A 14,183-nucleotide genomic window follows, 5' to 3' on the forward strand; every position below is an offset into this window, starting at 1 on the left:
GACATAATTTATGTCATTTTGTTATTAATAAAATGACAAAAAATAAAAGAACATTGGTAATTTTTATGTGGAAATTTGAAGGCAAGTGACAGTGCTCTTTCATTATGGGTGTGGGGGGGGCGTATCATTATTTAAGGCTGGGAAAATGATGTCCCTTGATGAAGAGCTATATGCAGGAATTGTACAATGAATTTAGCTTTAGTTTTCACCAAAAATCTTTGCAGTACTTTTGCTGCATTCTAAATGAACTACAATATAGCTGTGGCAATTAGTGATTGTGTGTAGTATTTATAACCAACAATTTTGGTATGAATGCAACATTTTAAAATAGCTTTCCTGGCACCCTCAGACAGATTAGACTTTAGCTATATTGATTATACATTCTGAAAAATTCAACCTAAACAAATTTGAAAGCCATAAGAATGAGTAAAATTATTCTATATGCCCTCAGACCTCAATATAAAGTAGAATTAATGATATTAAGGGTACCATTCAGAAATCTTCAATGCTATTTCTGTTCAGAAATATGTCCTACTAGATTCATACTGCATAGGAAAAATGTGCAGAGAAAAAAAACAAGATGTTTCATATATGTGGGGCACATGGAGTCAATCCATTACTTCATGTACTTCAGGCATGTCCAGCCCATGGGCCATATGCGGCTCTGGACAGCTAGTATTGCGGCCCCATTATGAGTTTAAAGATTAAACTAATCCCATGTTGAAACAAAATTGATACTATATAGAATTTTATAGTAAGTTTTTCTTTTTTGTGTGTGTTTATTTTAATTACTGATATGTGAATAGGAATTTAAAAATAATCACTAGTGCATTTTGTGGTCATTGTATTTGTTTGCTAAATTTTACCAATTAAAAAATTAAACCAAAAATCTTTGTTCCATGTGATTCTATCCTTTCCAGAATTCCTGTTCATCCCAAGATGATCAATCTTATCCATCAAGTGTTCCCCAGAATATATCAAAACCATGCAACCTCCTTTCAGATGGTATGTCCTCTGCACACAATTGAAGTTTACTAGTGGCAATTACATAATCCTCTTATGGATACCAATAAAGGAGAATATTTGCAGCTTAGATTTGAAATGAGGCATCCTTTGTACTCTCTGAGCTTGATTGATTTCATTACCGAAAGTAGGCAACTTTATCAGTGCTAGAGTCATCAGACTAGCACTGATGATATTACTTAGTTGGGGTAAGGAAACATCTGCAAGAAAATAACCACGCTCAGAGAGCACCAAGGACCCCTCACCTCTTATGGATACAGCATAACAAGATAGTGTCTCTCTGGTTCACAGAATGTTAATAATGAATTGAACCAAAACAGAGAGTTGAACAGATATCCAGGATATTTTAGACTGAACACTAGTACAGGTAGACCTTGACTTATGACAGTTCATTTAGTGACCTTTCAAAGTTACAATGTCATTGAAAAAAGTGACTTATGACCATTTTTCACACTTATGACCATTGCAGCATTCTCCATGGTCATGTGATTAAAATTGAGACACTTAGCAACTGACTCATATTTATAATGGTCATGTGATCAGCTTTTATAACCGTCTGACAAGCAAATTTAATGGGGAAACTAGATTCACTTAACAACTGTGTTACTAATTTAACACCTGCAGTGATTCACTTAACAACTATAACAAGAAAGGTCGTAAAATGGGGCAAAATTCACTTAATGAATGTCTTAGCAACAGAAATTTTGGGTTCAATTGTGGTCGTAAGTCGAGGACTACCTGTATTCTACAATAATCAGTATCAATAAACAATATTCTTTTTAAAGTATTATGTGGGTAAATAGATAGATTCCAACTATATTGTTTTAAATAAAAATCAAATTGTGTAATAAAAGATAGATTTACCCTAGATCTGTAGATTTAAAAGTAAGTTCAGTCTCACTATGCCAAGATGCAACATTTAGTTTTCTAGCAGAAAAAAAAATACCACAAAAAATAAAAAAATTGGTTGCAACTATAAATATCAATCACTTTATGTTTAACATTTCATTGTGGCCTTGATCTCCCTGCTTTCTTTTTCAATCCATTTGTCTTTCCTTCTAGTATATCCTGCCTTTCTGATTTGTGAATTTGATTGCAGGGCCATTCTTTTAAGAAGAAGCAAGTACCTATACTAACCTGGTACTCCTAGACCCATTGGGCTGCAGCTGGTCTCATCTCTGAGCAGCATTGCCAACTGCACTACCAACAGCCATACTGTACAATGCAACACATTTGGAAGATACCAGATTATGTTTCAGGAGAACAAAAGTGCTTTTAGGTTGATAGAAAATAATGTTTGATGTTATCTGTTAGGATAATGAGAGAAATCAATCTACTGGTTGTGTTTGCAGCGTGGCTGGAATGTTAGGTAATTTATAGGTAAATGACGGAGTAGTTCTGGATTTATTTTGTGCTTTGTTTTTATTTTTACTCTTTTTTTATTAAATTAATAAGATGCTTTTCTTTTGTGATAGTTAAGGATGAACCACACTCGCTGCTCAGTTATGTTCCACGCTCTCAGAGTACTGAGTCTTATGTATCTCAACAAAGTTCTTCATCTAACACAGATAGTTCTAATTCGTCAAATTCCACACCAGGTTTGCTGCAGCTATCGGGAGCTAATCCAGGTATGCAGCTGAGAGTTTTGAATCCTACTCATGATCAGTTTGTTTTATTATATAACTGGATCAGATCTCTAGAATAACACAGGTTCTACAAGTGTGCATGCATTATTCTCTTTTACATCTTTGTGAGAGTTACTTTATGGGGGAATTTATAAAAAGAAAACTTAACTATTTTTTTTCTTGGTAGCACTGTACATACTGTCTATCACAAGGATTGATCAGAAATAGAATTCTTCAGATAGTAGTATACTGGAACTATTAAATCATTTTATGGTTTCAGCTTATACACAGTTTACGAGTATGGAAGAAAGTGGAAACTATAGAGAAGGTAGAACTTTTGAACAGAATCTACACGTCGCTGCAGAGTTTGTGATTGCTTTAAACAATGAGGATTATAATTAATGTTCTGATATCTTGATTTATAATATTAAATAACATTAAAAATGTGTTCCTTAAAAGGGTGTTTAGAACAAAATAAGTAGAATAAAAAATGAAGTGAACATCAAAAAAAAACATAACTAATCAGGAAAAAATAGTCTTTGTGTAAGCTATGTTGTACAAAACATTTGGAGGTACATGTACAGAAGGCATTTGTTTCCGGAAAGTGTGGACATATTTCTGCCAGGATCGTCTCTTTCATGTTGGAGATGACTTCAAAGTGTGGGACACACTGAAACACACTATCTGCTTAATAACTCTGAAGAACAGTCTCCAAATGTTTTATGTGACCCTAATATTTAGGTAAAACATTAATCTAAAGTTTGGGATTTTCACACTGCAACAATATGTATGGTCTGTCTTACCTGCTTTCACCTTCAAATGCATTTGATCATAACTGGCCATCGTCTTAAAGCAATGGCTATGTCTCCAGATGTGATAAAATGGTAGATAACACAATTAAGGACGTGCTGAGGTGCTGAAGGAAGAGCTAGTATGTAGTGAATAATGGGAGAACACAGCTTTTATTTTAATAAGGGTGAAAGGAAATGTGGTAGTTTTGAAGTATACTGTTATCTAAAAAAAATAGGAAAATATGTTCTTTTCTCTTAAGTTGCTCTGTGTAGATTGATGTTATTTTTCTTTTAGGACTGAGTCAGATTTTGTTGTTTCTTTCCTTCTCTATATTAGACTTTATATTGAGGACTACGCAATCACAAGATTTCGCTGTAGCTCTTCATTGGATCCAAACTAAAAGAGAGGATATTGTCCATCAGATGACTGACACTTGCATTAACCAGTGTTTAGATGCCCTTCTTTCCAGGGATTTAATCATGAAAGAGGATTATGAACTTGTTAACACCAAACCTACAAGGACGTCAAGAGTCAGGCAACTGCTTGATACTACTGACAGTCAAGGAGAGGACGTCGCTAGAATCATAGTCCAAAAACTGAAAGATAACAAACAGATGGGGCTTCAGCCTTACCCAAATATACCTCCTGCATCCAGGAGCACTTCTTTGCATCTATAAATGTCAGGACTTGCAGTCTGGATTCCTATTTCTGAAGTACCTCTTTATGTTTCTGCTGCATGGCTATAAACTGAGGTTCTTAGTTTGCTGGCTGAGGGAGAGGGCATCTGGCAAATGGAAGTATTGCACAGTGTCCTTACCATTTTTAAAAAGAACAACACACTTGGACTTTCCTCACTGAATAAATTTGTATTTTGTGGAATTATTAAATATATATATATATATAAAGAATACAAAAGAATAGGCAACTCAAAAGGGGTTTCTGTCTTTTGAAGCATTCCGTCAGTCAAACCTGCCTTTAAATAGGGAGGGGTTACCGGGTTAGTGCGTTAGTACAATAAACACCACCCTTTATAAAGTCTTTTACAAAAATAGGAACCACTTCTATATGAATTTGCTTGTCTTTAATCATGTGCTTTGTAGCAAAAAACACATACCCATTTGGCTATGCCAAACATTGACCAGACATAATGAGACAAAACCCAGATGTATTTTGGAATGCATACGCTACCGCTTTGCAGCTTTGTAAAATAGAAAAAAAAAGTGGTCTGTAAGTTGTTATTGAAAGGAACATATTCTCTGTTAATAATCTTTAAAGAATATCTCGAGTCCAGATTTACAGTATGTAAGACATTAATCCACCAAAGAGTAGAGTGTTGTGCAAATGGATTGTATTAGATTTTAGGAAAAATCTATACTGTTTTCATAGAGGCCCTATTGATTATAGCTCAAATTGTTCATGAATATACTTTGCTAAGATGGAAATATACTGTACCTGTAACAATCCATGTTCAGTGTACCTTAACTCAAAAGTAGGTGTGGCAAGGTGGATATAACAACCACTTCTGAAGAGGAAACACTTTAAAGACATTGAAGAACTGAAGAGAACCTGACAAGCCTGAGTGAGGTTTTACCTCACAATGCCTGCCTCTTTACAAAATGAAGTTGCACTCCATACTCTAGTAGTCTAATTCCGTTTAGGTATGAGGGGAGGAGAATGGCATCTTCTAAAAAGATGAAAGGATCCTTCAAGTAGTCCACCAATAGCATATAAAATATGTACAAATCATATAGAGCCAGTCTGGTGTAATGTTTAGATGTCGAGCTAGAAAACGGAAGAGTGGATATCTAGACCAGTTGTAGTTCTGTTTTGGGCAGTGACCTTGAGTCTTACTCTCTCAGTCCTAGGAAGAAGACAATACCAATCCACTTCTGAAATCCTGTCAATAAAACTACAGAGATCTGTCTAGGCAGTTGCCAGGAATCAAGGCTGACTCGAAGAGACAAAAAGAAAATACATAGAATTCCTGAATTACTACTATATCTATCATTATTTATATGAACAAATGCCTTTGAAGCTCTTCCAGTTAAGTCACCAAGGATTTTGCTGAATATAGTTTAGTGGAATAGAGCGGCTGTGGCAGGAGAGAGACTACATAATGTTCTTTAGAAGCCAAATAATGTTTTTTTTTAACTTATAGAATCTTAATTCACATGTGACTGGTAGGATTCAGACACAGTTCTTTATACAAATGCAAATTGTGGTTGGAAAGATTTAGTGATATAGCTGAAAATTATTCTCATTCAGAATGTTCTAGGTTCAATCCTTAGTATTATCAGTTAAATTAAAAAGTTGAGATAGCAGCTAATAAGAAAAATCTCTTCCAGGAGTTGCCATTAGGAAGAATAGACCATTGAGGACTATACAGACCAATAATTGCATCTAAGCCCACTATTGATTGAACTTTTCAAGCCCAATTAGTAGATAAAAGCTGTCCTTTTGTGTTACAAAGATTATTTTGCTTTTAACTTAAACTTTTCTTTGTTCATTTATTTGTATCTGAAAGAGTAATGGGTAGCCCAGCATTGGTTAAATGTAACAAAATTAATTGCATGTGTTAATGGCAATTGCCAGATTTCTACTTACATATGTTCTGTTCAGAATTCTAATGTGTATTGTCTAGATCTGGGATAGTTCAGTCAGGCCTGGCTTTTTTTCTTGATGGGCAGCTGTTCTTATCTCAGCTTTTCACAAAGCTCATTGCTCTGATGAGTCTGACATGATTTAGTTAGAGCCTGCCACCTTTTACTTTTCCAGAATTTCCGTAATGATAAGGGGAAAAAATCCTGATTCCTAAGATCTGTGCATAATGGAAAAATTAACCTGCCGAAGTTGTGAATTCTCTATGTCTGGAGGTTTTTAAGAAGAAGCTGGACTACCACCTCTCAAGGATGGTTTAATTGTTTTGTTTTGTTTTGTTTTGTTTTTACGCATTGCAGAAGGTTGAACTAAATGATTCATGTAGTGCCTTCCAATTCCATAATTCTGTTTCTATACAACTAGAAGGTCCTCAGTTTAAATATTGCTGCATACAGATTATTAACAGTGTTAGGAAGCCAAAAGTCCTCACAATTTTGTCTGCTTGATTGATTATGTATCATCAAGTCAGCATTGACTTTTGGTGACCACATTGGTAATTTTTTTTCCGAACTCTCCCTAACCTGGTCCTTTAGGTCTTGTCTTCCAATGGTATACTCATCACCACTATAATTGAGTCCATCCACCTTGTTGCTGGATGTCCTCATCTTCTGTTTCCTTAAACTTTTCCCTTCTTTAGAATCTTCTCTAAAGAGTTAGGTCCTTCAGAGTCTGAAGTAGGATAATTTTAGCCAGGTCATTTATGTCTTGAGTGAAAATTCTGGACTGTTTTGTTCAATGGTCTTTTTTTCCCCTCTTGGCTGTTCATTGGGTTCTCAGCAGTTTTCTACATCAAAGTTCAAAAGCATCAATCAGTTTCTTGTTTCTTCAAAGTCCATTCCTTATTGTCTGCAATATTGAGAACACATATGGGATATTTTCGTAAATGCATTGGTGTACAACTTGAGGGTTTCATGTATTCCACTAAAGTCTATGATGCAGCTCCCAGCTCCCTTCAAAATTTTTGAAAATTACTGAATATACATAGAGTGATAATCAGTATTTAATTTTATTACAGTTATATTCATCACTGAACTAAGCCTTTCATCACTGAAAGATCTTTGGCTCAAACAAGGTGATGTGTCTTGTTGCAAAGTATGAAATTTTACCTTTAAGAATGATGGCTTTGGATGCATTATACGGGTACCCTATTTGAGATCTCGCATTTAATGTTCAGCTAATGCCTGTTTGCTGCTTATGAAGATAAGACTACTTCGTTACACCCTTGTTTTAACTAATCTATTCATTTCCTCCTGAATTGGGAAAAGCTCTTCAGTTGGGTGTGGCTGCTCAAGGCACTGCTATTTAATGGAGCCTGGTATTTTCTCTATGTCAACCACATACTGTATTGCTGAGATATTCCTCCCTTGAATACTGTCATCATCTAGATAAAGTGGGCCACTTTCTGGTGCTTTCTTCTTTACCAATAATATTACTATCACTTCCCCTGTTATTCACAGAGTACATGAACTGCCATTGGCAAATGTGAGTAGAGCATATGTGATTTGCCAGCCAATGAAACTAAGCACCTGCTTTCTGAAAAACATTGAGCCAAAGGATCTGATCCAACAAATCATTACTACCAGTGGAACTCCCTAGCTTCATATAACAAGATGGAAACTAATCAAGGAGAGAACCAACCTAGAACTAAGGAGAAATTTCCTGACAGAACAATAAATCAGTAGAATGGCTTGCTTCCAGAAGTTGTGGGTGCTCCAACTTTGGAGGTTTTAAAGAGGTTGGACAACCATTTATCTGAAATGGTATAGGTTTCCTGCTTGAGTAGGGGGTGGACTAGAAGACCTCCAAAGTCCCTTCCAACTCTGTTATTCTGTTCTGTTATAAACGTTTCATCTAATTCCTTGAAACAAAGATGTACCAAGCCAGGCTGAAGAATGGCCCAATTTTTTCAGTCTGGCAGCCTGCCGATATAAACTTTAGCACTAGTATTTTGTTACAGAATCAGAGCACAGAGAGGAGTCAAATAGGGTAATGGTAATAGATTTAATGTCAGTGTCAAACACTTTATGTTAAGTGCCAAGAAAAAGTCAGATACAAATATATTTACAGTTTGACATACTCGTGACTTCTTAAAGTTTGCAGTTTAAAAAAAATGGCCACTGATGTGTTCTAGCCATTGGCTTATTTTGGAAGAAAGAAGATCACAATTGTTTTTGAAGTATATTTTTAGGCTAGGAGAGTAGTATAATCCTCAGAAGCAGAGGACCAGCCAACTAGTGGGAGGCAGAGGCTGGTTCAAGTACAGGTATTCCTCGTCTTACACTAAACAGTTTGTTTAGTGACCATTCAAAGTTACCACGGCATTGAAAAAAGTGACTTATGACTGTTTCTCACACAACTATTGCAGCATCCCCATGGTCATGGGGCAAATGCTTGGCAACTGGCTCATATTTATGATGGTTGCAGTGCCCCGGGATCATGTGATCAATCATCTTTTGCAACCTGACGAGCAAAATCAATGGGGAAGCCAGATTCATTTAACAACTGGGTTACTAACTTAACAGCCGCAATAATTCACTTAATAACTGTGGCAAGAAAAGTCGTAAAACGGGCAAAACTCAACAAATGCTTCACTTAGCAACATAAAGTTTGGTCGGAATTGTCATAAATTGAGGACTACCTGTAATGCATTAAACAGAACAGTCTTGATTGTGTGGAAGCTTTATTGTTCATTGCATGTCATAAGGGAAAGACATTCTCTGAAGAGGTAAAGGAAGTTACAAGCTAGGATCGAAGCATTGTTTGATGGGATCAGAAAGATAAAGCTTTGAAACCTGCGCCTGAATTGTACTTCTCAAAGGAAGAATGAGGTTACACTTTGAACCACCGGTCACAGCTATGCAGTTCTCTGGGTTGTTATTCTTCTTACATGGTTTGCAAACTGAAGTGTTCCAGAAGGAGAAAGTCTTAATCTGGATTGAAACAATTGGGAAGGGGGGGGGGAAACAGAAGAAATAGCCAAAACCAAATAATGCCTTTGTTAATTTTTTTCCCCAGTATTTTGATCCAGCATATTACTTCTTTCTTTATTTTAATTTCTATCCACATTAAAATGTGATAAGAAAAGAAAGCATGTCTATGTTACTTTTTGCACCTCTGATTACTTTTGTACTTTTGATTACTCAGAAATATTGTGCATGTGACTGTATGCACATAAGTATGCCCATTATTGTATACAACAAAATTTAGAGACTAACAGTTTGACATCTGCAGCCTTTTGTGACCTAAATGGAAAGTAAATGTTTTGTTTCTTGAGGAAAGTCACTCTTCCTCCTCTTGCCCTACTCTGAAATGGACAGGGGGGAGCATAAAGAATTCTGCAGCATGGAAAAGTGGGAGAACTGGGGTGTGGATAGAAAAGTCTGTGCACAGCTCTATCTAATCCGGCATTCACCAGGATCTGAAGGTTTTTTGTATTTTTAAGTTGGAAGGCATGAAGCCATCTTATTTTCAGTGTAAAAAGTTCTGCAAATTCTAGGATGTGTTATTGAATAACAGAATTGAAAGAATCTTGGAAATTATTATCCTGCAGAAAAAGAAGCAATGCCTAGTATCATCTGGCTCTTCATTCCCTCTTTCTCTCTTATTTATTGCTGTCTTAAAATAGCATAACCATTATAGAAGGAATAGAATTTCTCAGAACTGGAAATAGCTTCCCAGTAGTAAGCCCTCTCAAATTATAATTTTGCAATTGGTTGAAAAAAAAACCCAAACTCCAATTCACAGGTTTGTTTTTCATGCATATAAATATTTTGTCATGACTTGTAATTTCCTAACTGAGAATTTTTTTTGTAGTCAAGCAAAATTAGCATCTGACCTGAATATTTAGTATAAAAGGCTGAAGATTGTAGAAAGCGTTGTTATATAAGCATTGAATAAACCTTGAAAATTCTGAGTTTCAATGTTACTCAGAGTTCACTTCTCTGATTAGTGTATCATAGAATTATATAATTGCAAGGGACCTTGGAGACCTTCTAGTCCAATCCCCTTCCCTGAGCAAGAATCTCAGCCCATACAAAAAAAGTGGTTGCTTTAAATCTGTGCTTCCAGGAGGCAGATGTTCCACTGCTTAATAGCTCTCATTGTTAAAAAAGACTTCCTTATTGCAAGCTTAGATCAACCTCTTTAAAGCTTCCACACATACATATACATATAACAGCTGTTTCAATATTGAAAGAGGGCTCTGCTCCTAGCCTTCTCCTCTTTAGAATAAGCATGCCCAGTTCTTCTCCAGGTAGTTCTCAATTTACAACCACAATAACGACTGAAAAATTCATCATCGTGCGGTTATTAAATGAGACCACATTCAAGTGACCACAACATGTTACCTTCCCTGCCAGCTTCCCCACTGATGTTGCATGTTAGAAACTGGCTGGGAAGGTTGCAAATGGCAGTCACCTGAGCTCAGAATGCTGCAACCATCATAAATATAAGCTTTTTGTCAAGCACCCAGATTGTGATCATGTAGTTGTGGGGATGTTGCATATATGCGAGGACCAGTCATAAGTCATTTTTTTTCAGGGCTGTCATAACTTGGAACAGTTGCTAAATGAATGATCATAAGCTGAAGACCAGCAATAACTTCTTCATAAGACTTAGCTTTCAAATTTCTCGCTACTTTTGACCTTTGACTCTCTGTACTCTTTCCATTTCCTCAGCATCCTTCTTATGTTGTAGGAGCCCTGGTTAGAATGCAGTATTGCAAGCTAACTCTAACCAAAGTCTGGAGTTCGATCCTGGTGGGCTTTAGGTTGACTCAACCATCCATCCTTCTGAGGTTGATAAAATGAAGATTCTGATTGTTGGGGGCAATATGCTGATTAAACCACTCAGAGAGTGCTGTAAAAACACTATGGTAGGGGTTCCCAACTGGGGGTGCGAGACGATATTCCAGGGGGTGGGGAAACTTGAGTTTTCAAAATTATAGCGTATATTCATAATTTGTTGCCATTATTTTGAACATTAGTAAGGGGTGCGAGAATATATATCAGAAGCGTTCTAGGGGTGGGGGTACAGAAAAGGTTGGGAGCCACTGCACTATGGAGTGGTATATACAGTAAATCTAAATGCTGTTGCTATTGTAGTGACCAAAACTGGATGTACTGTAGATACAGTCTAACTAGTGCATTGGAACAATGTCCTTGGCATTATACGTCTGCTGATCCTGCTCAAGATCACACTGGCTCTTTTGGCAGCTATACACATTGTTGCCCTATGCTTAATCTGTGATCTACCAGGACATCCAGATCCTTCTCATCAATATTACTCCTGAGCTACATACTTCCCATCATGTACCTGTGTATCTGTGTTTTGGCTTGTTTTTCCTGCCTAGAACATAATTTTACATTTCTTGCCATTCAGTTGCTTATTGTTGAATAGAGTTCAATATTGAGGTCTATGAAAAGCCTTTTGAACCTTGAACCTTTGTGGGAAACAGAAGCACCAAAGTTCCTTAAATCCAAATATTTACTCTTAAAATGCATTCTTCTAGGGCTAGTTACTATTAGGAGTGGGTGGAAGGAGTGGGTAGGGAGGGAGCAGAATGGGAGAAAGCAAGAGCTAGGAATATAACTAGCAGATCCTGAGAAAAAAAACAAGGGAAGGCCTGACTGGCTTAGGTCATATCCCCATGACTATTCTGCTTCCAGTTGCTCTTTGACTTTAGGAACACAAATGCATTCCTTGACTCTGGCTGGTTTGTTTTGACTGCCTCATAGTTTTCCAGCATTCATTAACTTCTTAAACTGCTGCTCACAAGACACTCCACAGGGACTGTTTTTCTACTCAGCTTCTTTGGCTGTTGTGTACTTTGCTTCATTCTGGTCTCTAGATGCCAACAAGCACGCTCTAAATAAGAAACTATATGACTGTGAGGAACATCTAGCCAGTAGATGTGTGGTAAGTCTTTTCCTTACAAATTGGGGTTGTTTTGGATTAATTTGAAAACACCTTCAATTAGTGTCTCCAGGATAGTCTCTAACATACACCTGGGGACAGTGGGATGAAGCTAGGAAGAATTAATTCCATGAGAAATGAAGAAAGGTGATCAATATTTGGATATCAGCAGGACTAATGTTCATCAGCTACTGGTACCAGATACAAAAGAAGATCCAGTCCCTTACTTTGCACATTACTCCTAACCTTACATAAAATTGCTGACTGCAATTTTCACTAAAAAGACAGGAGTAGATAATCTGGTACACTCAAATTATTCTGAATTGCAATTTTCACAGTTCCTTGTCACTGGGTACGGTACCTGGAGGTCCAAAAAACTCAGAGGCACCAAACTGCTTCCCCTCCAATAAGACATGTTCATTGGGAAGATGAGACTGCTCCAACATCACTACAACAGCACTGAAGCTGGGCGGTTAGAATCTTTCTGCCCTCTGGATCCCAGCAAAGTTGAAGCAATTTAATGTCTTTCTAATTTTTCCTTCTCACTTGTTTTTAGCTCAGCACTGTTGAGATGTATGAACTGGGTGATAGAAATGAAGCAAGGGTTAAAACAAGTAGGGGAAGGGAAATAATCGGCAGCTACTTCAAACCCCATGTTATGGGAAGGGGATTATGGAATGGGATGAAGACAACCTGGGCAAATGCAAGATAGTCTTTGATGTGGGATGCATCAGTGGCATTGTGAATGAGGATACAGGATCCAATCTGAGGTTCTATCTTCCCAGCTTTTGGACTCATGCTGGAGCCCATCCTCAGAGAATTTCTCTCTAGCAGAGTGTGTGCTGTTCTGTGTGTGGTATTTATAGTGACTGTTGTAAGTGGCTTTTTAGATGTTGATTGGGGTATGTTGATGGCTGAGAATATAGGTCCTTCATTCTTGTGCTTTGTCAGCTATTCTCCTGCTGCCCAAATAAATAGCCCTGGAAAATATTGCCCAGGGACTAAATGGAAAGAGATATGCCCACAATGGTCCAAATGTGCTCAAAGGTGCTGGGCAGATTCCAGCCACTGATCATATAATCAACTGTACTATTGACAAAATGTCCCACGTCTTATCCACAGCAAAAAGAAGGAATCAGATAAAATGGGCCAGCTAAAGTCAAATTTAAGTTGCTTCCACTGTGAACTGGAGTTGAACTAAAATTATTATAAAGACATCTTTGCACCAGGTTAGGAATGTGGGAGAAAAAATCCTAATAACTCTACAATAAAGCTGTTTCAGTCCTTGGCTGTATGCATGGGATGCAGACATAGCATCCCAGGAATCACACTAACCCACAAATCCTCTGTGCCTTTTCATACAGTCAGTACTAATAGCAATAAATACTTTTATTAACCAAACTAGGTAACTTCATCAGTGCTAATCAGAACTCTTTCTATCTGCTTCTCCAAAGTCCAACTTTCATTTCCATAGAGTGTCACATAGAAAACCATTACCTGCATAATTCTAAGATGTATCAGAGCATCTAGATATCTTTTCCAAGGGTTCTCTTCTGTTTTATCCAAAACTAGTCTGTGATATATTTCTTGATTACTGAGTTTTACTGTTGATTATCAATCCTAAAAAGTAAAAGCTATTCACCACTTCAGTATCTTAACTATCAATTCTAAGGTGATTGCTTTACCTATTGGTATTAAAAAGAATTAACATTCTACTATATTCTGTGTTTGTTGAAATAAACTGCACATTTGTGTCCAGTTCTGGGAAACTTATTTAAGAAAGATTCAAAGAAACTAAATGAGGACCATGAATCTAGGAACTGGAAACTAAGTTTTATGAGTAGCAATGAGTTTAGCCCTGAGAAAAGAGACAGGATATGATATCACTTTTGAAATATCTAAGATTAATATTGGTTTTTATAACAGAATTCAAGACATAGTTAATAGATTGTTATGAAAAAAAATCCTAAAAATAAGTACAGTTGAACAGAGCAGTAAAATCAAGTACTGGCCACATAGCAGTTTTCATACCGGTAGGTATAATATGTAGAGATCACAAACCAGATGACTGTCCCAGCTCAAGCTGCAAAGCTGCCAGCAACCTGTTGAACCCACCTTAGTATCAACTTTTATTTTTCTCTTTGGAGTCAGAAAGTTAGACATTCAAGTAGA

The 14,183-nt window shown here is 36.8% G+C and overlaps 1 protein-coding gene across 1 annotated transcript in view; it reads left to right on the forward strand.

The window, feature by feature from the left end:
• Positions 1 to 4,343, forward strand: part of RIPK2 (receptor interacting serine/threonine kinase 2) — a 29,494-nt gene extending 25,151 nt beyond the window's left edge. Inside the window, exons 9-11 of the mRNA XM_015813978.2 lie at positions 921 to 1,005; positions 2,499 to 2,651; positions 3,777 to 4,343. Coding sequence (XP_015669464.2) covers positions 921 to 1,005; positions 2,499 to 2,651; positions 3,777 to 4,117 — 579 coding nt within the window. The 3' untranslated portion in view covers positions 4,118 to 4,343. The remainder of the gene's footprint in view (positions 1 to 920; positions 1,006 to 2,498; positions 2,652 to 3,776) is intronic.
• The last annotated feature ends 9,840 nt before the right edge of the window (positions 4,344 to 14,183 follow it).

The sequence above is a fragment of the Protobothrops mucrosquamatus genome, unplaced genomic scaffold (assembly GCF_001527695.2).
Source record: "Protobothrops mucrosquamatus isolate PMUCROS unplaced genomic scaffold, P.Mucros_1.0 scaffold211, whole genome shotgun sequence".
NCBI lineage: Eukaryota > Metazoa > Chordata > Lepidosauria > Squamata > Viperidae > Protobothrops > Protobothrops mucrosquamatus.